This window comes from Cydia amplana, chromosome 13 (assembly GCF_948474715.1).
Source record: "Cydia amplana chromosome 13, ilCydAmpl1.1, whole genome shotgun sequence".
Classification (NCBI taxonomy): domain Eukaryota; kingdom Metazoa; phylum Arthropoda; class Insecta; order Lepidoptera; family Tortricidae; genus Cydia; species Cydia amplana.
Genome location: NC_086081.1, coordinates 14,152,804 through 14,177,303, shown reverse-complemented (window position 1 = coordinate 14,177,303; position 24,500 = coordinate 14,152,804). Strand labels below are relative to the sequence as shown.

General features: G+C 36.6%; 1 protein-coding gene and 1 long non-coding RNA gene across 3 annotated transcripts in view; both read left to right on the top strand.

Annotated features, from left to right (window-relative positions):
- Nucleotides 1-17,122, top strand: part of LOC134653561 (connectin-like) — a 116,017-nt gene extending 98,895 nt beyond the window's left edge. For both annotated transcript variants that reach the window (XM_063508943.1, XM_063508944.1), the window contains exons 3-4: nucleotides 14,570-15,608; nucleotides 16,152-17,122. In XM_063508943.1, the coding sequence (XP_063365013.1) occupies nucleotides 14,579-15,608; nucleotides 16,152-16,648 (1,527 nt within the window). In that variant the 5' untranslated portion in view covers nucleotides 14,570-14,578 and the 3' untranslated portion in view covers nucleotides 16,649-17,122. The remainder of the gene's footprint in view (nucleotides 1-14,569; nucleotides 15,609-16,151) is intronic.
- The window catches only part of LOC134653614 (uncharacterized), a 356,188-nt gene that overhangs the window by 94,267 nt on the left and 237,421 nt on the right, over nucleotides 1-24,500 (top strand). The window lies entirely within an intron of this gene.

Sequence of the window (24,500 nt, the reverse complement as noted above, 5' to 3'; positions counted from 1 at the left end):
TTCGTCTTCTATTATGGGCATGGGATACCTCTCCTTCACGGTAAGGGAGTTTAACATCCTATAGTCAACGCAGAGACGCACTTTACCATCCTTCTTCCTAACCAGAATAATAGGACTCGCATAGCTAGACACACTCTCACGTATTATCCCGGCCTCAAGCATCTCGTCTACCATACCTCGGACCTTTTCCCGTTCATGATAGGATAGTCTATAGGGCCTGTATACCACCGGGCGTTGACTATTCAACTCGATAGTCATTGCGGCAGAGTCTGTGCAACCTAAACCCGACAGGTTATATGCAAAACAATGTTTGTACTTTTCGAGCAAATCCATTAATTTAAGTTTATCTGCTTCTGACACCGTTTCGCCTACACTAATCTGGTTAACATCCATCGGATCAGCTATTAAGCATGTAGGATTAGAACTTGACTTACCATTTGGTGAGAGCACCTCAGTTGAATGCGTTACTATTCGATTAACTAATTCTACCCTTTCTCCGCGGGAAAACACTGCATTTTTCTGTAATAAGCACGGGACTGTTAAAGGTGTAATTACGACATTTAAGTTACCATCTTTAACGGAGTAAACTCCTCCACTTACGACAAACTGTTGATTTGGTTTTCCTATGAGTTTGGTGCTTAACAATATATTTCCTGTAAATTTGGGCTCAGAAACGGCCTTCACATTAGCTATACCGTGTAAAATACTGTGATCCTTTATGCTAACCCTAACACAATGTTCGTCCTCGGAGTCCGGGTCATGGCTAGGTATTTCGACGCCAATGTTATAAAACAGTAACCTAGTCGAGTCCTTAACAACAAGAATATGCGGTTGTTCAGTGAACGATTGACCAACCAATATAGGCCTATTCAATAGGTGATCTTTTACAACTTTACATTTAACGGTTGCATCTACTCTGTCGATAGACAATTTTAAAAGGACGGATCCTAATGCCTCTACCAGACCATCCCCGAAACCTGTCAATACAGCTGATTTTCCATCGTGAGTAACATTTAATAGCGGGAGAGTAGATTCTCTCAATACCGTCACCTCACTGCCAAAATCTACAAATGCATCCATTGGTAAGCCATTGACAGTTATATTCTTGAAATATTTTTCGTTTGGCTTTTCATTTGAAACACACATTACAGTCTTCGCCTTGTCTGAATTTGTAGATTTTTCCTTCAAGTAACAATTTTCGACTAAGTGTCCTACTTTATTACATTGATTACACTTGAGCAAGGGTTTCGGGCATTGTAAGTAAGGGTGCCCCTTTTCTTTACAGTTAAAACAATATATGCCATTAGTGCTCGAGCTGGGAGTGGATTTGGTAGGTGGCCTATTTGTTTTATTGCTATCGACTGAACCAGGTGCACCATTAGCAGCTTTATTTTTAAAAGGTGCATATTGAGGCAAATATGTTTCTTTATTGCTCATTAGAAACTGTAATAGAGCCTCCGGTTCAGTACACCTGAGCGCCAAAGCACTAGACTTAGTAGTTTTATCCGTAATTCCGTGAATTAGGCATTCAGCTGCCCGTTTTCCTTTAATATCGCAATTATTTAAAAGAGCAAGTTTTTCATAAAAATAGACCTCGATTGGCTCGTTAAATCGACTACGTCGTCTAAGCATCTCCTCCAGGGACTGACCATAGTTCTGGTCGCAAGGAAATGAGGCAGTAAGTTTTTCTTGCCACTCTGGCCAAGTGAACAAAATAGAGCTCTGGCTCTCATACCAGGTCTTGGCCAGGCCCCGGAGTTTTTGCATCGCAAAATGAACGGTGGTTTTTTCGTCCCAGTTGTAAACAGAGGCACATTCGTTAACTTTCCGTAGCCAAACGTCAATACGTTGGCTTTTCGCGGAAGGATCAAACTCCGGTACGATATTTTTATAATCCAAACCTTTAATATTCATTTGTGTACTCTGATTTACAGCCTGCGATGATTGACCACTCTTCAGTGACTGAATAATGCCTACAATATCTTTACTAGAAAATACAGGACTACGTGACCTTATCTCTCGACGCCGACGCTCCTCGCTCGGGTGACGATCCCGCTGTCGATACGGCTCTGGTTGCTGAGTGCGTCGGTCACGGCTGGGCTCACTGATGCGACTCGGACGCTCGTTCCTAGCAGTGCTAGGACGTCGGCTTCGCCGCTCGATCCTATCTCTGCTAGGATGTCGACTCCGGCGCTCGGCTGGCTCAGTGCTGCGAGGCCGGCTGCGGCGTAAGCTCCCCTCAAAGCTGGAGCGACGGCTGGTGCGTTCGCTGCGTCTCCTACGGTCTTCATCGCGCTCTCGTAACAGGTCTCGTTCCAACCGACGTACGCGTTCGCGTTCGATGTCCAGTTCTCTTTCCCGATCTTGTAAGCGACGGCGGCAAGAACTCCTGCTGCGCCTGCTCACGCGACTACGACTGCGCCTGTTCGCGTGCGTCCGGCTTCGGGAGCGTCTGTCTACCGTCTCATTGTGCTCATGCCGCAATGGAGTCAATAGCCTGCGATTGCCTCCATTGCGGTCATTTTCAGCCGCATCATCCATTTTCTGGAACTTGGAAACATAAAAGCATGAGCCACGTTTAAATATAATATGTCCCTGCCTGTTTTATGCAACCATTTAACCACTAGATACTAAAATATTATTATCTGTAATTCAAAACTGAATACATCAAACACAAAATATGTTACGGTACTCGTACCGTTGGCCGAATAAGCCTTAAGATTGAATAAGTATAAACAAAATCTATTTATAGTTATTTACACTTGCGACGTTACAATACGTGGTTGTATTTCACCGACTTTATTTGAATTTCTATGCTTTCACGTCGTAAACCTTAAAGCGTCGTAACTAAAACAACAACGTTGTACGCATTCGTACTCGTAATACTTGTAGTTATATGTAATATAATATAATAATCGGAAATACAACTTTTTCCTTGTGTCTACGTGCACTCATGATGTTCTAGACTTTCACTTTATCATTATTTGAGTATCAGGTGTAAACTTACGTTCGTTAACGCTGGTTCTTCCGCTTCTGACTTGTTAGACTCTTCCTCAATAAAAGACAGTTGTACTGGTAATCCACAATTCACATTTATTTTCCTTTTTTCCCGACCACTTTCACATTCTTCAACGCCTCGAACTAACTGACCGCCTTCTACCCGTTTTCTCTATTTTTTTATTTCCAACTCCCAAACTACCTTCATTAAAAATATTGTCAGTATTACCAAGTACAAAAATGTTAAAAAATTATAAAAATTGCAATAAAAGTTAGTTTTAAATCACTCGAACCTTACACATTCGACACGCTGGACCATGAACAGCTGCTGCAGGCCATGGACGAATGTGGTATCAGGGGCCCCACAAACCAGTGGTTCCGTGAATACCTAATGAACAGGACCCTGCGCACTGTCATCAACGGGACGGCCGGGGACGAAGCTCGCGTCAGCCTCGGTGTGCCGACCGGCTCGGTTTACGGGCCTGTCGGCTATATCATGCATGTGAACAGCGTGTCGAATGTCATCAAAAACTGTAAAGTCGTTATGTACGCGGACGACATGTGCCTGTTGTTCGCCGGCAGATGTGTCACAGACATGGTGGACAAAGTGCAGGAGGACTTTGAGAATATAACCAGGCGCATGACAATGGAATAAATTCTAAACATCAGTAAAACGAAATGTATGATCCTACACTCTCCATATAATAAAGTAGCGAAAACGATATTGCCTAACGATATTAACGTAATAGGACACTCATATCAATGTTTATATATAAATAAATGTAATTGAACGTGTGATAAAATAGAAATAGTGAATGAATTTAGATATTTAGGACTTATCATTGATAAGCACTTTAACTGGAAACTACACATTAATCAAGTATGTAACAAACTAACTTCTATACTGGGACAGTTCTACCATTTAAATCGAATAGTTAACAGACGCACACTGTACATTGTCTACCATGCACTCGCTGACGCATTGATAAGCTATGGTCTCAGTTGCTATGGGCTTACCTTTAAATCGTATCTGGACAGGATAAAGCAACTGCAGTTAAGAATAATCAAGTATTTGGTTGATAAAAATACGAAACAAGAGCTCAGATATAATTACGATCTACTTTTTTCAACGTGTGGTATTCTTCCCGTACAATGTAAGGTCGTGTATTTGAATGTTTTGTGTAGTTATTATAGTGAACAATTTAAAGTAAGAAAAATAAGTAAACGTACTACCAGATCAACTAAAACAATTAAATTATTGCAACCCTCAGTTAAAAATTATTACGGAAAAAGAACAAGAGAATATATGATTCCAAAGATTTATAATGAGTACCCACTATTGCTTGACGAAAATAAGTTGAGAATAGGCAGTCTGAAATTACAACTCAGAAAACTGTTACTAGATAAGTACAAGATCTCACATACATAAAACTTAGTCCTAAAAGAAATGAATATATTTAATACTACATATTAAATAGCATATCAATTAGTTATATGTAAATAAAGACTACACAAGCAGGTAACTGCATCCAATAGTAAACCCTGGTTTGACCTAAAATAGATAGTAATCGTAACAAATGATATCAATACAACTAGCGCGAGCCGTGCGGGGCACAGCAGGTACTTGCCGAACGACAGTAGGTATATATGTTTGCGTCGAAACAGGGTTTATTACAGGCAGCTGTGTTGTTGATGTATGGTAACTACCTACCTAAGTACTGTAGTTATTTTAGTTTAAGTTTATTTGAGCGCATCGCCAACAAACTGTTTTACAGTTTGGCGAAACTTTAGTTATAAGTACACTGTACTTTGTATTTTGTTAAATAAAAAAAAAAAAAAAAAAAAAAGCATACCTAGAGAGGTGAATTCGTGAATGCTCCAGATCGCAGGCCATAAATATGCGATCTGGGGCTTTACGAATTACCGTCCGTGGTTTGTCTAAAGTTTTACGTCTTGCCTTGGCCAGGAAGTGAGATTTTCTCCTCGCGTAGCGGGGAGAAAATCCCACTTACGGACCAAGGGTGACGTAAATATATATTAAAACGTTCACTCATGTTTTTAGTTAGCATTTAACAAGTCACACGCGTTGCCTGACAACTGTTCAACATTAATAGTAAGGCTGCCTGATTGAGTGCTAATGTCACAGATGCCCCAAATGTTTCATGAGTTAACAATTTTTGCACTGGAATATAGTCCTTATATAACAATGTCCCCCACCGCGTCTGTCTGTTTGTGTTCGCGATAAACTCAAAACTAGGTATCGATAGAGTGATTCATGAGGAAGGTTTGTGTATAATTTGTTAACCCGTGCAAAGCCGGGGCGGGTCGCTAGTAAAAAGATAAAATTGTTTTGCCGTCTGTGCAATATTCCAATAACTTTCCAATAGAATTATATAAGGCGAATGAGCATTATGAGCAACTACAAACTTTCTAACGATCAATTGCAACTTTTAACTAATTTAAGTCTACGAAGGTGAGTTTGGTAACTTTCAAGCCGATTCACCACCCCCAAGGTCTAACTTTACATCTACAGGATCGTTATTGTAGCCTTATTAGTATGGTTATACTAGTTCACCAAGTTTTATCGCTGCTAAGATCTTTTGTAATACTCACGAAATCCTAACTTTCTGCACTAACTGTGGTACAGTCAGTATAAAGTGAATGGTAACAGCCAAAATGTTCTAATTTATCTCATTAACACTCAGGTCAATTCGATCGTAGGTACTCATAAATACGTAAAGATTCAGCAAGATTTACAAAAGCCGTACCTAAAGGCTTTCGAAACTCTGTAAAAGATAATAATTAACATTCATCTCGGATACGAAATCTTTTTAATATGTAGACGTACGATGTTTACCAAGAAATATCTGAATACCAAAAGTCACCCGAGACTTATGTGAGAAAAAGTATTTAAATGTAGAAGGCTGGTGTTTATTAAGAAAGTTCTCACGTTCCACTTGAAGGTCGTGCCAGAGACACATATATAATACAGACTGCATGTCGACGGCTTTACGCAGTTACCTCACAAAAACTTGGAGACGTTAAAAACCCTGTTTATCTGCTCTTACCTAGTTATGTAACCCACTGCGGTGATTAGTAGGGATGTGATAATCTGCAGAGAAACTTAAATTTTTCATCATTGTTGTAAATAACGTCACATTTGGGGTCTGTAAAACGAGCATAATATATGAAATGGAAAACTTCTTAGATTATTAAACTTATTAACAGCATTCTGATGTCAGTGTACGTTCGAATAGGCATATAAGAGGCGCGTGGTATTGGCGGTGGATTATTTTGTTGATAACTATTTAAGCAACTCTTTTGGAGCTTGACAGTCTCTTATTTACTCGTCTCTAGTTATGTGCCACTTTATCAAGTTTGTGTTTGCCGAGAAACAGCGTCTCTTCAAATATCGTTTCATTACAAAGATTAGATTCTACAGATGACAGTTTACCGTAACGGACGAAAGTTTTATCTTGGAAATGCGTAGTATCTATTGTAGCGTCGTAAATACTGTTGTAAGAAATGAGTAATAGGTATATGGGGCTTATATGAAGAAAAGATACTCAAAGGACTAAAGATCTCTACTCGGAAACGAGAACGGACTAAAATAAAAGAAGACGGAGTCCACTTTGTACCGAAATTTCTATACAACAAAGGTACCTACTTATTTTCATTGATCTTGATAATAACGTCCAGAAAATGTATAGATACACAATTTATTATGTGTGATTACCTACTACCGATATTAAAGAGATGGATATTTAAACAAAGGGTGTTTTGAATCAGGAAGTCTAGGAGAATGAAAATAAGTAAAAAAAGTTTTAAGTTACCATAAAATGGGGTGAGTAGGCTTCGCGGGGACAGTTGGGTTATGAATGGGGAGAGAAGGTTTGAAAGGGGGGTGAGATGGTTTTTTAAGGCTACTGCCACAAAAACAATGCATTCCAATTTAAATTGGAGCTATAGTAATACTCATAATAAAAAAAAATCGATCCAACAATCTTCCAAAATCACCTTTGTATGAAAACCCAACTCACCCCAAATACGAGGGACTACGGGGTGAGGTGGGTTTTCCTGTTTATCGTCAAAGTTATGAAATGGAACTACCCAAAATAAAATAAAAACGAAAATACAAACTTCCGGAACACTTATTATATACACCATTCAGTTTGCATATGTAAAAATAAAATGTTATCGAGGTTTGAATGTCAGTTTTGCACCTACTCACCCCATTTTACGGTAAACGGTTTTATTTTAGTCAGAAAGTGTACCAAAAATTAGAAAATAATATTAGAATAGTATAGTATAGGTAAGCATAGTATATTAGTTAGATATTCTGGGCCCGATTCGGATTTTGTAATAGATATCTATTAGACATCGCCAAGATACGATAACGATATGTTTAAGATCTAACCTGTCAAATTTGACATTTCCGCGATTCTGGAGATACTTTTGAACGATTTTCATAAGATATTACTTAGAGATCTAATTCACATCTAATAGATATCTAACACGATCTATCGTAAAAGTGACATTGGTTGCCCGAATTGCGCTGCAAAAGAGAACTAGTTGAAATCTAATCTATAACATATCTAGAATGGATCTAGTACGTGTCGTCTCTTATGAATATCTTGAAGTTCGAATACGGCAGTCTATCACGAACATAACTGACAGCTAGTTATTTTTGGGTCGCATCGTGTGAGAAAGATCTTTTAAGGTACCGTTCAGATTCAGACTATCTACACTAGCGTTACTGCTGCAGTATTGCGGCGCGACATTACTGCCCCAAATTTCAAATATTCAGGCATCAAGCAGTAATGCTGGTGCAGTTGGAATCCGAAGTACCTTTACAGGTGTTCACGATGAACCCGAAAGTTTTAACCACGCATTTCTGAGGCCGAAAAAAAAAAAAAAAATATTTTTTATGTATTTATTTGTACACTACGGTGTCTGTGTAGGCTGTGTATACTAGATATTCGGTCGCGAGCGCAACTCTGAGGGCCTACCGCGAACCACGTTCGACGTGTTACCTCCCTGTCACACTTACGTACGAATTTACAAGTGCGACAGAGAGGCAACACGTCGAACGTGGTTCGCGGTAGGCGCTCTGTTATCTCATAAAAAAATAAAAACCGGACAAGTGCGAGTCGAACTCGTCCACCGAGGGTTGCGTACTTTTTAGTATTTGTTGTTATAATGGCAACAGAAATGTACATCATCTGTGAAAATTTCAAATGTTTCAAATCACGGTTCATGAGATCCAGCCTCGTGACAGACAGATAGACGGACAGAGGAGTCGTAGTAATAGGGTCCCGTTTTTACCCTTTAGGTACGGAAACCTAAAAAGACCGGAATAAGTTATGTGATAATTCTCAGATAAATCTTTACGTGAGTTATTATATCATTAACGAGCTGTAGCCGTGGGGCAGAAGACTAGATCTTACAAAGGAATCTAGGACGTGGCTCGGATTTATTATCAGGACATTTTATATTTAGACAAGGGATATGATACCTAAGATTGGACGTAATACTCATAGTAGGTTATTAACTTAATGGAGAAAAACGGTTTTATAAAATATATTGTTCAAAAAGTCTTTGTTTAAATTGGATAACTCTGAAGTTGACATGTTATATATTATATTTATGTAAAAAATACTTATTTTCGCTGCTTTTATGTAACAAAAGCCGTGCGGTCTGACATAATTCAGAATAATATGATGAAAACAAAACATCCGAAAGTTGGACTGTTTGTTCATGTATAAAGCGCTACCTACTTTTTATTCACTATTTGGCCTATTTATGCCACATTTCCGAGCAGTGGCGAGAAAAAATTAAGAATTTCAATTACCTTTTTACGTCGCAATGTCACCACGTCTCGAGTCGTATGGATCCATTAGTTACAAACGCCCACGTGGGATTACGTTAACGTGACTAATAGTGCTGAAAGGTCACGATCATCTGATAACTAAAATTGATTGGGATTCAATTAAGATTCCTTAATAAGATTTAACGTACGTTTTCAATGCATAAAAACTATTTTTTTGACAAAAATTAGACCGGATTCTACTTTTTATTCCGCTATTAATATGATTATATATTAATTTATTCCACGGTTGATCACAAAGTGGAATAAAAAGTTGATACATAAATACTTTCTTCCCTTACTTCAGAAAGTGTAATTGTAACTAATTTTAAGTTATTTCGCTTTTACTAAACTATGACGCGGTGGGCAAAGTTATGTTAAATGGCAAAGTTTTATACTTTTACGGTACCTATTAATTACCTCCACATCAAGTGTCGTCTGCACGTCGTCCGTCCAACACATTTACGCGATTTTGACCATTTCTTTCTATCGTCTATTTCTACTATCAATCTTGCATATTCGATCAATAAAGACGCAGAAACGGGAAATCGATTTTCGGTTTTAGGGCCACCCCACATCTGGCGTCTTTCGAGCGTCGGCATCGGTCAGCGCTATGGAAAATGACGTCGCTGCGCAGTTGCGTCGACGTCGTGTCGACGTTGCGTCGAGCAGGGCCATAGAGTTGTAGACGCCGACGAGACGACGCTCGAAAGACGCTAGATGTGGGGTGGCCCTTAGCTAGTCCATCTTAAGGAACCATCACAAGGGGAACGTTATGCCTAAGCGGCTATCATCGGTTACACGACCAACAGTCCCATTTAGATGATTTAGACACTCAAAACATGACTCATCAGCCGAAAACAAAATAGATATCTTGTATGCCATCGTGACCATGGCCACAATGTACTTACAAACTGCACTATACTTGCATACATTTTTAACTCTGCCGCTCCGCTTACGAACTCAGATCGCAGTGTAAGTAGGTATTCGAATTGCAACTCCGGCAACTCTAAGCTTTAACAGCGCCCAATAAATGTATACTCCTACTTTTAACTTTAAGCCAACTGCAGTGTAACGCTCCAAAACACGTCGTTAAAGTGCCGACACCAACGCCATTTGACGCCCCATTCACCCTCACACGTGAACTAAAATAAATCATGCCATAATTACAAAGTCCGGCTAGTAAAATTTAATCTCCAAGGTGCTTTGACCAGAAGTTGAAGTGAGTTAGCGTTTCGAGTTTAATAGTTCGTAATGCCTAAATGAAGTGAGTTGAGAGCGTTGAGTGATGTTTAAGTGGGTCCAGGTTGCTTTAGGTAAATGAGGATTTCATGATATTGGTTTAGGGTTCAAAGTGATTGAAACTATTGGGTTTATGTCATTAAAATATGATAATAAGGGGAAATACAGTGAGGTGCGTACTTGGGTCATACACAGCTATGAGTATTAGGTTCATGGGTCCACGCCCACGGTCGTATCCTCTGTGCATCAGCTTCCAAGTTTGTGGACCCAAAGTTAAGGGTCATACAGTTTATCTTCTGAGTGGATCCCAGTGTTCTGAGTGGATTATAGCGATCTTTTTCTATACATTTGGTTATGCTTTTTCAATTATTTTTTATCGTTCTCTTTTGGTTTTCAAATGCACCCCCTACAATATTTTCTGCTTTGCCTTAAAGTTGACTGATACTACTGGTAGAGAATGCCTCATGGCATTAAGTTCGCCTTTTGTACATTAAGATGTTCTTTTATGCAATAAAGTATTAATAAATAATATTGTGTGAATTAATAATAATTTATGCGCTCATGATTGGCGTCTCTGAAAATGCAAGAACAAACATTAAAATATATATTTTCACTCAAAACATAAATATTAATGAAACACAAAAATATAAAAATGCAAGAGTTTTTCGCAGTGAAATATTTCATACAGGATTTGTGTAGACAGTGCATAAATCTAAGTACGAGACTTAAAGTTTGCTACTTTGCTTTCTTTCTTAATGTGAGCTCGTGTTGCGACCACACAAATACTTTGTTTTTGACTTCCGTTTTCAACTCTTTCCTGCTCTACAACTAAAACTTTAAAATATTTTTTTGTATCTACATTTATTTTTAAGTATGTCACCGCTTTGCTTTAACTGACTTCTATTTCAAGATGGTGTTTTCTGTATTTGGTCGTCATTATTTTATTTTTTTATGTTTGTGCACCGTTACTTCCGAACCCTTATTTATTATTATTTTGCTTATTAACTCAATTAATGGATAAGAAACATCTCCAAAAGATTTTTAAAACGTAATTAATTTTTCCTGCCTAACTGACAAACACAAAACACTCATCAATCATAGCAAAGTTTCACATTTGTAATAATAATCAGAATAGAAAATGGTCAAGATTCTTATTAGTTTTTTTTACCGCTAGCTAATATTTCCTCGATATAATGCCAACTCAACTTCATGCCTCACGATTTTACAATCGCACCGTCAGCAGTACCGTAAAATGGGGTGAGTAGGGTCAAAACTGAAATTCAAACCTCGATAACATTTTATTTTTACATAAGAAAACTGAATGGTGTATATAATAAGTGTTCCGGACATTTGTATTTTAATTTGGGTAGTTCCATTTCATAACTTTGACGATAAAGAGGAAACCCCACCTCACCCCGTAGTGCCTCGTATTTGGGGTGAGAGGGGTTTTCATACAAAGGTGATTTTGGAAGATTGTTGGATCGATTTTTTTTTATCATGCGTATTACTATAGCTCCATTTTAAATTGGAATACTAATGTATTCCAATTTAAAATGGAGCTATAGTAATACACAATACTGCTACAATAATAATTTATTGTAGCAGTAGCCTTAAAATCCCTTCTCACCCCCGTCTCAAACCTTTCTCACTTCTCCTTCTCACCTACCTCTCCCCGCGAAACCTACTCACCCCGTTTTACGGTAACTATTTGTAGATTAACGTATATAGCCACTGCAATATAAAATTGTTACTCAACCGCAAAAGGTCGTAAGTATCTTTTCATAGCAAAAACTTCCGTCCTTTTGTCACCAAAAGGTTACAGTTCAACTTTCCGGGTGACCCGTGCTGCACTCGCTCCAGTTTCTAGCCGCTATAAGTCAAATAGAAAGTAGCAACTACAGCCAACAACTCAGAAATATGTTTACAAATTTGCGGGGCAATATAGGTTCGAATTATAAAGAGTGGTTTGGAGAAAACTTCGGTGTTAGAATTAAAACTTGTACGGACTACGTTACGCGTTATTTACTTATCTGGAAATTCAAACGTATGTAGGCTGTTTTGTTTTAAACTTCACGTTTTAAGGATATTCTGTTGGTAAATTAGTTATAAGACCGCCTGTTACCTTTGTCTTCATGTATTATGTGTGTCTCTCTGTAAATGTTTTATTGAGGTTGTGCAATAAAGAGGATTTGTATTGTAAATTCTTAGTAAAACGTCAACCAGGCGTATTCTAATTTTAATTATAGGATAAGAATTCGTTCTGGATTAGATGTGCATCGGATCTGTCAATGTCAAAAGTGACATTTCATCAACCAAAAACGTCACTTTTGACACTGACAGATCCGATCCATATTCATTAAGTAATTCGATCTCACGTGGATCCCAGTTTCACGTTGGCAAAATCATCGACAGTGTCGATAGAGCCATATTACCCAAAGATTGATTGATTTTAGAATACCTACGCCTGTACGTTACATAAAGTACATTGTGTTATAAAAACTGCATTTTTCATAAACAATGGCCTAGTGCACAGTGGTTATACTTTGAACTTTGAAAAAACTCTCGATTTACAAATATGCACGAGTATGTACCTTGCACTTTTTTTTCATTGGCAACTTTTGTTAGGCGTTAACCATTTAGCGGTTTTTACCTAAGAATGCTCCTAGCTTGTAGGTAGGTACTCGTATCTACTTGTGGGCGACATTTCTTACTAAAGATAAGATAAGATTTCTTTATTGTCAAAGCTGTGTTGGTACATAAGGTCTTATAAATATCACAGAAGTCAAATAATTAAATTTAATAATTTTAAAATAGTGATAATTACCTTTATGACTAACGGCATAAATCTGTATTATGAATAGCTACAATATTACAACATTAATCCAACGTTCATTCAGAAGCATGCCCTGTTATTATAACATCTAGGACAAAGAAAAATTTAATTGCGTTCACTCGGACTGGGAATTGAATCTCGTACCCACTGGGCTTTTTGTAGGATATTTTTATAAAATAAAACGCAAATTAAAATTTAATCTATTATTTTATTTCAAATTGAGTAAAGCTAATAGTTAACTACTGAAACTACTATAATTAATATAAATGAGAGACATAACATTTATTTAAATACAACCCTGCAAGTTATTTTTTTCCTACGAATTCTTGGAAAACTATTTATTAAATCTCCGCTTTAATTTCCGTTTATGTGCCTACTCGTAGACGCATAAATCTAAATAGTTGGGCCAAATATTTAATAAGTTACTTTTTCTTGGTCAGCTTCTCAAAAGAAACATAGGCATCACAAAAAGTCAATTTAGAAATGGCCGCCGTACCTTCAAAAATTCATTACATTTTAGTTAATAAGAAAGCCAGAAGTCCTCAAATATTCATGGCGTGGGTCCGCGGGCTCTCGCGTTAACTTGGACCCGAAGCATTAGACGGTTTCATTACACCTGCCCCTATTTATTAAGGTTTCTTAAGGAACTCACCTTTTTTTAATCAAAGATTTGGCCGAACGTGTCCGGCCGTGTTTATTTGAGGACTACGAAAACATGTTCCGTGGGGATTTGCTCGACGAAAAATCTAATACCTATAGGCGGGTCCACGACATTGGTGGCGGGTACACGCTTGAAGTATTTTTCCGTGGCCGAAAGATTCAATTGTATAACCTTTACGTATAATATGATCATGTGATCTAAACGTAAGTACCTATGATATATAAACCAAATCCACTTCATATAAAACAACATTTTGCTCAGCATAGACATACTTAATAGATTAGATTACATTCGATAAAAATCTTTTAACAAACAATTTTTCTCAAAACCTAGTTAACTGCAGGTTAACCTAGTAGGTACCTAAGTAAACAATTTTTTAAGAGTATATTGTAACTCATTACTGAAACTGAATATACATTATTTATGAAAGCTCCTTCAAAAAGCGAGCGCAAAAAATTGGTTTTATACCTTTAATTTTTACTCCGTACGTGTTTAAAATTCAGAAAGCGCTCTTAATATTTAAATGTAGGTAAGTGAATGTATGAAAATGCTACAACTACTTTGGACGTAATTTAAAGGGTCACATTTGGCTGTTTTAAGAGACATTATATGAGACGAGTTACTCAACCTGTATTACCTATTTTAACTTCGTTCTATTATTTAACTTTAGGTATGCATAATATCGCCTTAGTATTACATTATATTTTTATTGCGTTGCTGGAATATGCTTTTAAATTATTCCTAAAGTATACGTGATCGTTATCACTCGTACTTACAAAGTATATACCCTATCATCATAAGTAAATTATTACTTTGGATGTTTCGTGACTTGGGTAACTTCCTGTCCACACCAAACTATCCTAAAATAAACATCCCTGTTTGTAAACTTAATGTACCTTTTACTGTTCCCCATTAACCCGGTCCGTCCAAACTTTCAACTAAAACACTGACCCAATTCCATTTGTTCCAGGCAAAAGGTATGCGGGCTCGGACGGTCCCCGCTACCTTGCTAGTGCTGCTCATCGCAATAGGCACGCTGCACGCCAATCGGCGAAAACAAAAAGACAAATACGTGCCAACAACCATCAACATATGCGACATCAGCGACCGAGACTCCAAAGTACACTGCTACTGCGAACACAGCCAGGAAATCAACGAAGCACTAAAAACAGAATGCTGGGTCTTCAACGGCGGTATACAGAAATCAGACCCGCTATGGACGAGCTTCTCTTCCCAGTCAAATATAGAAACCCTGGCGTTCAACGTCCGGGCAGACGGCGGATTAGACTTCGTCCCTTCAAAAGTACTAAGATACTTGAGAAGATTGAAGCATTTCAGCATTAAGTACAGCTCAATACCAAAAATAGACACAAACACATTCATGAATTTAACCTCAGTGCAGGAGATGACGCTGACAAAAAACCAGATTATTGTTCTAAATAAACATGCGTTCAACAATCTTCCTAACTTGACCGTGCTGACGCTTGACGAAAACAAAATAAAAGAATTGGTGACGGAGACTTTTTATGAACTCCCAGTGTTGCAGAAACTGTATCTAACTAATAATAGTATAAGTGTGATCCAAGATGGCGCGTTCAGACATCTTGTTAACTTAGCCGAGTTAGAGTTGGATAGGAATAATATAGTAACTCTTAAGAAAGAGTGTTTCGACGGTTTGGCCAATCTGAAGCGGCTCGATTTGAGGAAAAACAAATTAGCCGTTCTCGAGTCGTTCACTTTCACTGAACTGTGGAATCTCCAGGAATTGCTATTAGACTATAATGAAATTTATATTTTGGCACAAAGGACTTTTGATGGATTATCTCTGTTAAAGAAATTAAGTTTAAGTCATAACAAGCTAGTGACCCTCGCTGGAGGTCTCTTTGAGGGAGTACGAGGGTTGTCCGCCCTTGATTTAAGACATAACAAACTACAGAGATTCACAATGGACAATCTACGCCCAATTTATGATAACCTAAAAAATCAGAACAGCTACATCAATCTAGATGGTACGTATATTTGACCTATATTTGACCTATATCCAACAAAGATGAAAATAGGTTTGATCAACAATAACCTAATTACTCATAATCAATTTTAATCTGCTAAAGTCGAAAACTAATTACATAAACCAATCAGAAAAGTTAATATCAAAGCTTCTATCTAGAGTAATCGATAGTTAAGCAGCGTCCATCTTAATTACTTAACTGTACATTTTGTAAAATAATAAAATTCGTTAAGTAATAATGTTACCTTGGATTATAAACGGGTATAAACGGGTTTTTTCTTTCCCTTTATTACCTAATCATAAATCTGTGATCTGTGTGTAGGACAGATGTGCTTAGGCCGAAAACGCGAAAAAACTGGCTGTTTCATCGTGGTTTCATGCATTTGGCCAATCTTTATATCTGAATCGTCAGTTAACAAAAAAATGTGATTTTGGGGTGGTTTCATAGTAAAAACCTGTTCATTACAGTTTAAAATTTCACTTCGAGAATATGTCATATATGACAAAATAGCATCCTAAAGGCACTTATTTTTGTTTGTTACAGGGAATGATTTCAACTGCGATTGCCACCTGGCCTGGATGCACAAGCTCCGACATGAAGCCAGCAGCATCAAAGTACGCACCTCCCTAGAGAAATTCGTCTGCAAATTCAACTCTAATCCCTCCCTCAACGCGCACTTCGCTTACTTCGAATCCAACGCCATCAACTCAAACATTTTACCGGAGAACGATGACAAAAGTCAAATAAAAGATTATTCCGACGAGCCGGATGATTTTTTTCACGAGGAAATCGATGACACTGATGAACCTAAATTGACGAAAGGTGAGAACGAGAGGACGTTACTGCAGATACCGGTGGAGTTACTGCCGTGCCCGCAGGACGTGAAGAGTGTCACAGACAGAACATACACGTATCCGTCTCAGAACGAGGCCAAAGACTACAGAAACCTCATTCAGCCGTCGACGGCGAGCGCGCCGCAACTTATATTAAATTCCGCACTCCCAGCGCTGTCTTTTCTTATGTTACTCAGATACGGTTGAAGGGTAATGAAAATTTGCCGTATTTCTAATGTTTTGGACCAGTCACTTTGTAAAGTAAAAGAGAAGTTAAGAGTTTCCATAAATTACGGTTTGTATACTTGTTCTGTCGACGTCATTTCGTTTGTATTCTTCCATTTGAAACGTTTTGAAAGGAATATTAAATTGTTTCGAGAGATCACTTTCTCGTTTGTTCGGAACTTCACGGGAATGTAAATTTTAATGAAAATTTTATAAAGAAATGTGATATAATTATAAGTAATGTAACTCTTAACGATAATTTCTAAGGGCAAAACTTTAATGTACCTACCTACTTTTCTAAAGAGAAAATGACATTTCGTAATGTAAATATAGTTGGTAAGAATTTTGGCTTATTTTTCTTGTTACTAATATTATTGAAAATCTGTAAAATATATGTGGAGCGTTATAATCCTTACCGTATTTCTTGTTATCTTTAATATGGTAATTATGAGATTAAAATTATGAGGTAATGAATAAGCAGTGGTAGGATAAAAAATACTAATACGTAGTCGTTAATTATTTCATACTTTTTGGTGAATTTAAATTTTTTCAAGAACTAACGCAAATAAATGTAAAAACCGATACATTACGGTTTTTATAAGGTGTCCTACATGAATTAAAATTTTATGTAAACAAAAATTCATTTTTTTTTAAATTCATTTTAACAGTTTTTTTCAACAAGGATATAGGTAGGTATATAGTTTGAATTTTATGAGGTGCCCAAATGTTGCTTAATCTGTCAGCTCCCACGGCTCAAATATGAGCCAGAACGCTTATGGTGACGTCATATCGTGGGATTCGACAGGTTAAGAGCTATTCTTACATACATTTAACACTTCAGACATCTTAAAATAAATCTAACTATAGCTACACACTACGCGGCTTGAGTGAGCAAAGGGCAAACCATTTAATACATATCGTGTAATTTTTATTTCGTTTAATAATTTTTATTATTATGTTCCACACAAAGACTACAGTTACATAACTAGCACCTACTGTTTTTAGTCTCTCAATATGTTCAAGATTTTGAAGCATCATTGTCACGCTTGATTCAATATTAAGTGTTCGGTGCTCCGACTAAGTACTTTGCAGAAAAAAATCTTGTTCCTTTTTTGTTTTAATTACACTAGAATCCGCTAGCAGGCCATCCTTGACCCGAAAGTTATCGCACGTGACTACGGCAAACGCCCCGACTAGATGACACTCATTCCGTATAAGCTGGGGAGGACGCTTGTGACACCTGACACCTGCGATGACATGCTTGCCGTGGGCCTTGCCATCGCCTGTGGAGCAAAACAAAAGGCTCATAAATATTTGGTGTATAAACTCTCGGGCCATTGGGGGCAGCGTGAATATCTTAAAAATAATAATATTTCCCAGAGCCTAATAGATATTTCAGATGACCATTCGGCCAGAGAATAAGGCTGGTCATCCAAAGAGCTCTGCCATTCTATTGGCACAGAATAACTAATAGTACTACCGTACTATTGGGCACCTGTAGAGCATTTTTTATTGATAATTATTATTTAAGTTTACCTTTTTTACGTAACTATACCAGAATATAGGTACACATAAGAATATTAATTCTGTGGTATTCATTAACTACGTTTACACCATAATTGTTAAAAACAATTACTACAGTCAATGATATTATAATACCATTGACTGAATGATATTATACATATTTTCATAACGTTATAATATATACCTACCTACGTTTAATGTAAGACTTTGCGATTTTTTAGGATTAAGTTTTTTTTCATATCCTTTTTAAGACTTGTTACCATTACAAAACGTTAGAAAGTTACAACTTACACGAAATATGTTAATCGCCATTAAGTAAAATATTCAGAATTTTACTTGCAATAGTAAATTTTAAGTCACAACATATACCCATAACCTAATCGTATTGAAAGAATGAACTATTTATGTTAAAAGCTGTACATTTTATATTCATTTCATTCTTGATATTTAATGTAAACAACTCTAAGGTTGTGGTAAAGTATCAATCATAGTTTGAAAAGAAAATAAGTTATTGAGGAATATTTCCATTGAAAATTAAGATAATAGAATAAATGTAACCCACAAATTAAATTCCGTTGCACTTTATGATAGTTAACTCTGAATAGGTATTGTAAATATTATATTATCATTCGATATGGTCATGTTTGAATAAATGTTTTGGTTTTGTAAAGAGTTAATTTAAAATAATTTAATTAAAGATTGATGTTGGGAATGTATCTTTTATTTAAAATTACCGTTATTTTATTAATAACACAGGATGGTCTGAAGTTGAAGAGTTTTGATATTTTACTCATTCGATACATTCAAAGTGACATACTTGAACACACCTATAATACATGTAGGGTTACTCACGGTTAAAAACAATGAAAATAACAAAATCATAAAAGATAATTAAAAATTAAATCAAATCCCCACGTAATGAAACGGATGAACCGATTTTGGTGCAACGTGTCTAAAAACCAGGGCTCGGAACCGGTTTTTTTGTAAAACCCAAAATAGCCCAATATTTTTAATTATTTTGTGCTATTTACGTAGGACTAAATGATGTATAGGTATAGGTAACAACTTCGTATTATTAGATTGTTCCATTAAAAATGAAATAATAAACCAAAGAACGAAAAAGAACATTAATGCTGTGTCTCAAAGCTAAGTGTTATCACTATTTTAATATTAATATAGGCCGGTAGCTTGAACATGTCATGCTCGCTTAAAAGTCTTTGCTTACGGTGGCGTCGTTGATCGGGTCGCCACTTTCCCGAATGAAGGTTGAGGGAGGCGATGGCTGAGATACGCGTCGTACTCGTGAACGGGTGCTGTTTGTGGAGACGGGTCTGTTTAAGCTAACACGAATATATTTAGTAACTTTATTTTTTAATTTAAAAGCAGTGAGACGCTTCATTCGGTTCTCGTATGTTTTTTTTTCTCGTAATGTGTTAATCATACAGGATTCTGACTCTTGGAGACCCTATACATCTCTAAGGATAATTTGATTAACTATGTTAGTTCTGACACTTAGAGACATTTACACCTCTAAATAAGTTTAGATTTTTTTTCCATGTGTTTTCCATCTGTTTTGTTTTTATTTTAATATTATTATTATAGTTTTTTTATGTAATTCGACATTAAGAGACCTTATACATCTCTAAGTAATTGTATTACGTTAGTTTGATTTGGTAGTTGTAGTTGTATTTAATAATTGTTGATGTATTATTATTATTCTTTTGCTTGTATGTAAATTCAATGTTGACGTGTAAAAGTGCCCTTGTGGCCTATTTGCTGAATAAATGTTGAAGTTGAAGTTGAAGTTGAAGTTGAAATTATAATACCGGTATTTTTTGTATGAAGAAAAAACCGGTTCCGACCGTTGCTAAAAACAACCGCAGGTAAGTTGAAGTTGAAATTATAATACCGGTATTTTTTGTATGAAGAAAAAACCGGTTCCGACCGTTGCTAAAAACAACCGCTAGAAAACCTGCTTTAAATCTAAAAAAAAAGAATCCAAATTGCTGTACCGGTTTAAGAGTTAACATAGGCAGACACACGCACATAGCGGTTTAACTTAAAACTCCAAACTTTTTGCGTCGGACGTTAAAAACGAACTCCTAAAACCAAGTGTACCTACCTAGTACTTTGCAGGAACTTTAATAAATGCCCAAAAAAAACAATTTCGGAACAATGACTGTATCTTCGTTTTTCCACTGTACTCTTTATATTTTTTCGCAAAAGATTTACCAATGAAGAGCGCTGGTGCCAAAATCTATTTTAAATTTTGTATTAGGAAATAGATTGTTCACAATGTCCACGCTTACAGAATCTTAACAAAAGTCCAATTTAAAGTCTATCTTCTGCAGAGGATTTAATTTCAAATGAAAGTCTGAAAAACGCGATGCTTTAAAGAAAGATTGGACAAGTAATATTACAGCTCAAAGCAAAACCGACGCTGAAAAAACAGTGAAAGCTGTGTCAAAGCTTTGGTAAGTATTATTTTTACGTACACGAATACTTCAACTTAGATTTATAGGTTGACTTTATTTGCGAACATTAAAATGTTTCAGACTTAAGCATTTTTCGTACAAAATTACGCTTTCGGTCAAACTAATACTCTTAAATGTTTATACGAGTCGGTTCCACTTTTCTTTCTTATTTTTTTGTCTTCTTCAGTTCCAATTATAGCAATATTATAAGTTACTCAAATACCTACTAGTACTTTTTTTGTTTAATAGTTATCAAATTAATTTTTATTCAAATATATAAAAGTTTTGGATAGAATCAATAGGTACCGTCATAACATAAGTATCTATTTAAGTGTAGAAACAGAGATAAATTATGTGTATACTTTCAAATTATTAAATACCTTTGGTACCTACGTTCTTTTCTCCTATATTATTACAAATAAATGTTCCATTATCGCACCTACCAATTCAACCAACCTATTTTTCTTTTATTTCACTTTTTAAATACATACTAGAGCAACTTCAAATATAAAACCCATTTACTGATGACAGCGTCATCAACACAAACACGATATTTGTTTGTACCCCAAAATTGATGGAAACGATTTTTCAATTTCCAATTAAGTGGGCACGCCGGCCAAAACTTTTTCACATGAAAGGTCCGCATCGATTAAAACGTTAGCATTCCGAAATAACGAAATCTTTATTTAAATATTTATCACAGGTTTCGATAATGTTATTGAAAATTAATTTTGTATTAAGCAGAAACGTCTGCGAACGATGCTATTAAGCTTCGAAATAAATTAAACGTGGAAAAATTCACTGTCTTGAACCCACGACCACTGGATCACTAGTACAGTGCTCTTCCATCTGAGATACCAAGACCGTACCCAATTCAGCGAATATTTCCACCATATATGAGCCCTAGGGGGGCCTAGGGGGGGTTATATCAGGCCTAGGGGGGGTTATTGAAAATGTTTTAAATTTTCGTCGCCGGAAATCCGTAATACCTATTAGACCAAGATGAGTTTGCAACGATTTTGATACCACACGCAGTGCAAGTGTTATTTTATACGTCAAACTTCTATGAAATTATGACGTATAAATAACACTTGCACTGCATATGCTATCAAAATCATTGTACACTGTTCTTGGTCTAACTCTACAAACTAAAATTCAAATCAATGAAATAGATATAGCCCATCTAAGCTAACTCTGCATCAACTTTGATGTGACGTAGTGTGGTGATGTGAATGTTAACGTCATATTTTCATAGGAATTTGGCTTTATCCTCTATCCGCCCGGAGGCCTATAAAAAGGTTTCCCATACCAATACCATTATATTTTCAGTCTTTATTTTGCCATATCAAAATTGCATTTGCATTGCATTGCATAGCAAAATTGTTTTGACGTGTGGACGGTTGAGGTTAAAGTCCTTATGAACTTAAAGTATCATGTGTACATAATGTTATCAAACTCCTAACCTAATAGGATGTCATTCATAGTTCTCCAATATGTGCATCCATATTAATTAGGTAATTTTCATCCACCTAGTTACTTAACCAACCCTACTGTTATTTCGTACTACTTCAATTCAGTAACAAACAATCAAATTATGTTAAAGAGTTGTATTTTAACAGTTAACACGGCAGGAGGCAGATTGCTACTCGTATAAAATATTCAATGTCGATTCTTGTAATTGCGTTAACCTATTTTCGATAATTCCATTCCATTCCATTTATTATTTATCTTGATCTTATGTAAAATGGATATCTTTTTAAGTAGGTCATTAAAGTAAACAAATAACCCGATTGCTAACGCCTGTTGTTGTTTTACTTATTGGTGCAATAGCTTACTCGGTACTAGCACCATCTAGGGTACTAACACTAGATGGTGCTAGTACCGAGTAAGTTATTATAAAGGGGTTTTTTCTTTCCCTTTAATACCTACTTAATCATAAATCTGTGATCTACACTAACTCGGAGGTAACCGCTAACACACTGTCATAGTATTAATTATACTGGTAACTCCGGGTTTAACCGTTTAACCCCGATTTAGTGGCTAACCCTGGATGGTACAAGTGGCCCTTACTTATTTATTGCACCACAAAAAAATACAAATTAAATTAAAAGGTAGCAAGAAGCGATCTTATCGCTATAAGCGATGTCTTCCAAGCAGTATGGATGTGATGGTTTTATTTATCCACGTGCCTGACGTGCCTGCAGCCTGCAGGATAAAGACAGGCGTGCGTCTCTTTGAATCGCTTGTTGCTAAAGAGTGTCACTTATTTTACCACGTGCATAAAGCCATAATACGCTTGCAGGTTTGCTCCATTAAGATTCACCAACTTGGTAAGTGCGTCACTTATCACGCATAATGTCGTCAGTTGAAACATATTCCGTGTTTCACTCGACAGCGTTCACAGCAAAGTTTTTATGGCGCTCCGGCGGTTTAGTCCTATGCAGTACTTAGTTTGTTGGTTCACTTTCGCAGAAAGTTAGTCAACTTGGAACTGCGTAAACGTAAGATCCTATGTAGGTTATGGTTCACTTTTGGAGTGGTTCAAAGTGTTGGCTACATGAAATTATAAGCGAAAGATCCCACGTTAGTTAGGAGTTGGAGTGTATTAGGAATTTGAGTGATGAGTAGTTTTCCTTTGATTTGACATGACGCGGTTTTATCTTGCAAAGTTTTGACTGCGACGGGAAGGAACGTTATTTTATTACAAGATTCACTAACATTAAGTGAGATTTCAAAATCTTGTGAGTGAAAGTACAACAAGTGCAAGCCTTTGCACATCAAGACTAGTGTTTTTTTTTTTGGACGTAAAGTTCGCGTAAGATCGATGTGGAGAAGACCGTCTACAAGAAAAACAATCTACAGGCACTCTCGTCGCTGTTATCCCTGGTTTTGTACAAAAGTGAAGCTTTTTCTTTCTGAGTCTGAGAGACGTGTGTATACAAATACGAGAGTTTTGCCTTATTACGGTCTTCCCTGCAATACATTTTATATTCTGGTCTTCCCCTCATTGACCTTAGGTGCAAAAAATCCAAATATGGTGAAGGTGGCGCTACAGATATACCTACGAGTTACTGCACTTAGGTAAGGTGGGGGGAATTTAATAAGTACGATGAGAATTTCTATCGAGAAAGTTTGTGTACCTAATCAAACTACGATGATGTAGTAATAAATCTAATTCAGAATTAATAATTCAGAGTAACTTCCTGTTTACAAGATCTACGGGAAAGTCCGCGAGCCTTTTTATCAGATAAATACATTTCGTTTTATAATCTTATGCGAAAAGAATTAGATCTTTTTAATACCTCACCATCCAATAGGCAAAGTTAGAGTAACAATTTTATTTCACCAATAACGTAGCAAAATCCTATCCCATTCACAACGAATGATAGCCAATATGGACAATCCGACCGCCACAAAATGGTCAAAAGAAAGTATTGAAATACTAACGACCTAATTTAAAATAGTTTTCCGGGAAATGATGCCTTATCTTAACCGAGTAAGAGTCAATATCGCAAAGTGGATCTTAGAATCGGTCTCATCGAGGGAGCGAGTAAAAACTCTTCCCTTTGGTATTCGTATCAGTGACGCTATTTATTTCAGTTTTCTTTGGCCCTTTTGGTAACTCAGACATTATCAACGTCTCCAAGATTACCAAAAAAGTTTTACAGTACTACTTACTCTTAAAGTAGCAGCTTGGGGCCTATTTAAGTTGTGTTGTGTGAACAGGAATAAATACACTTTATGTCACAAGAGTTACGGGTTTGTTTCAGTTGTTTATTGTTTGTTGTAAACGTACGAAAGAAAGTGTACAAAGTAAGGCTCTCGGGAATTCAAAT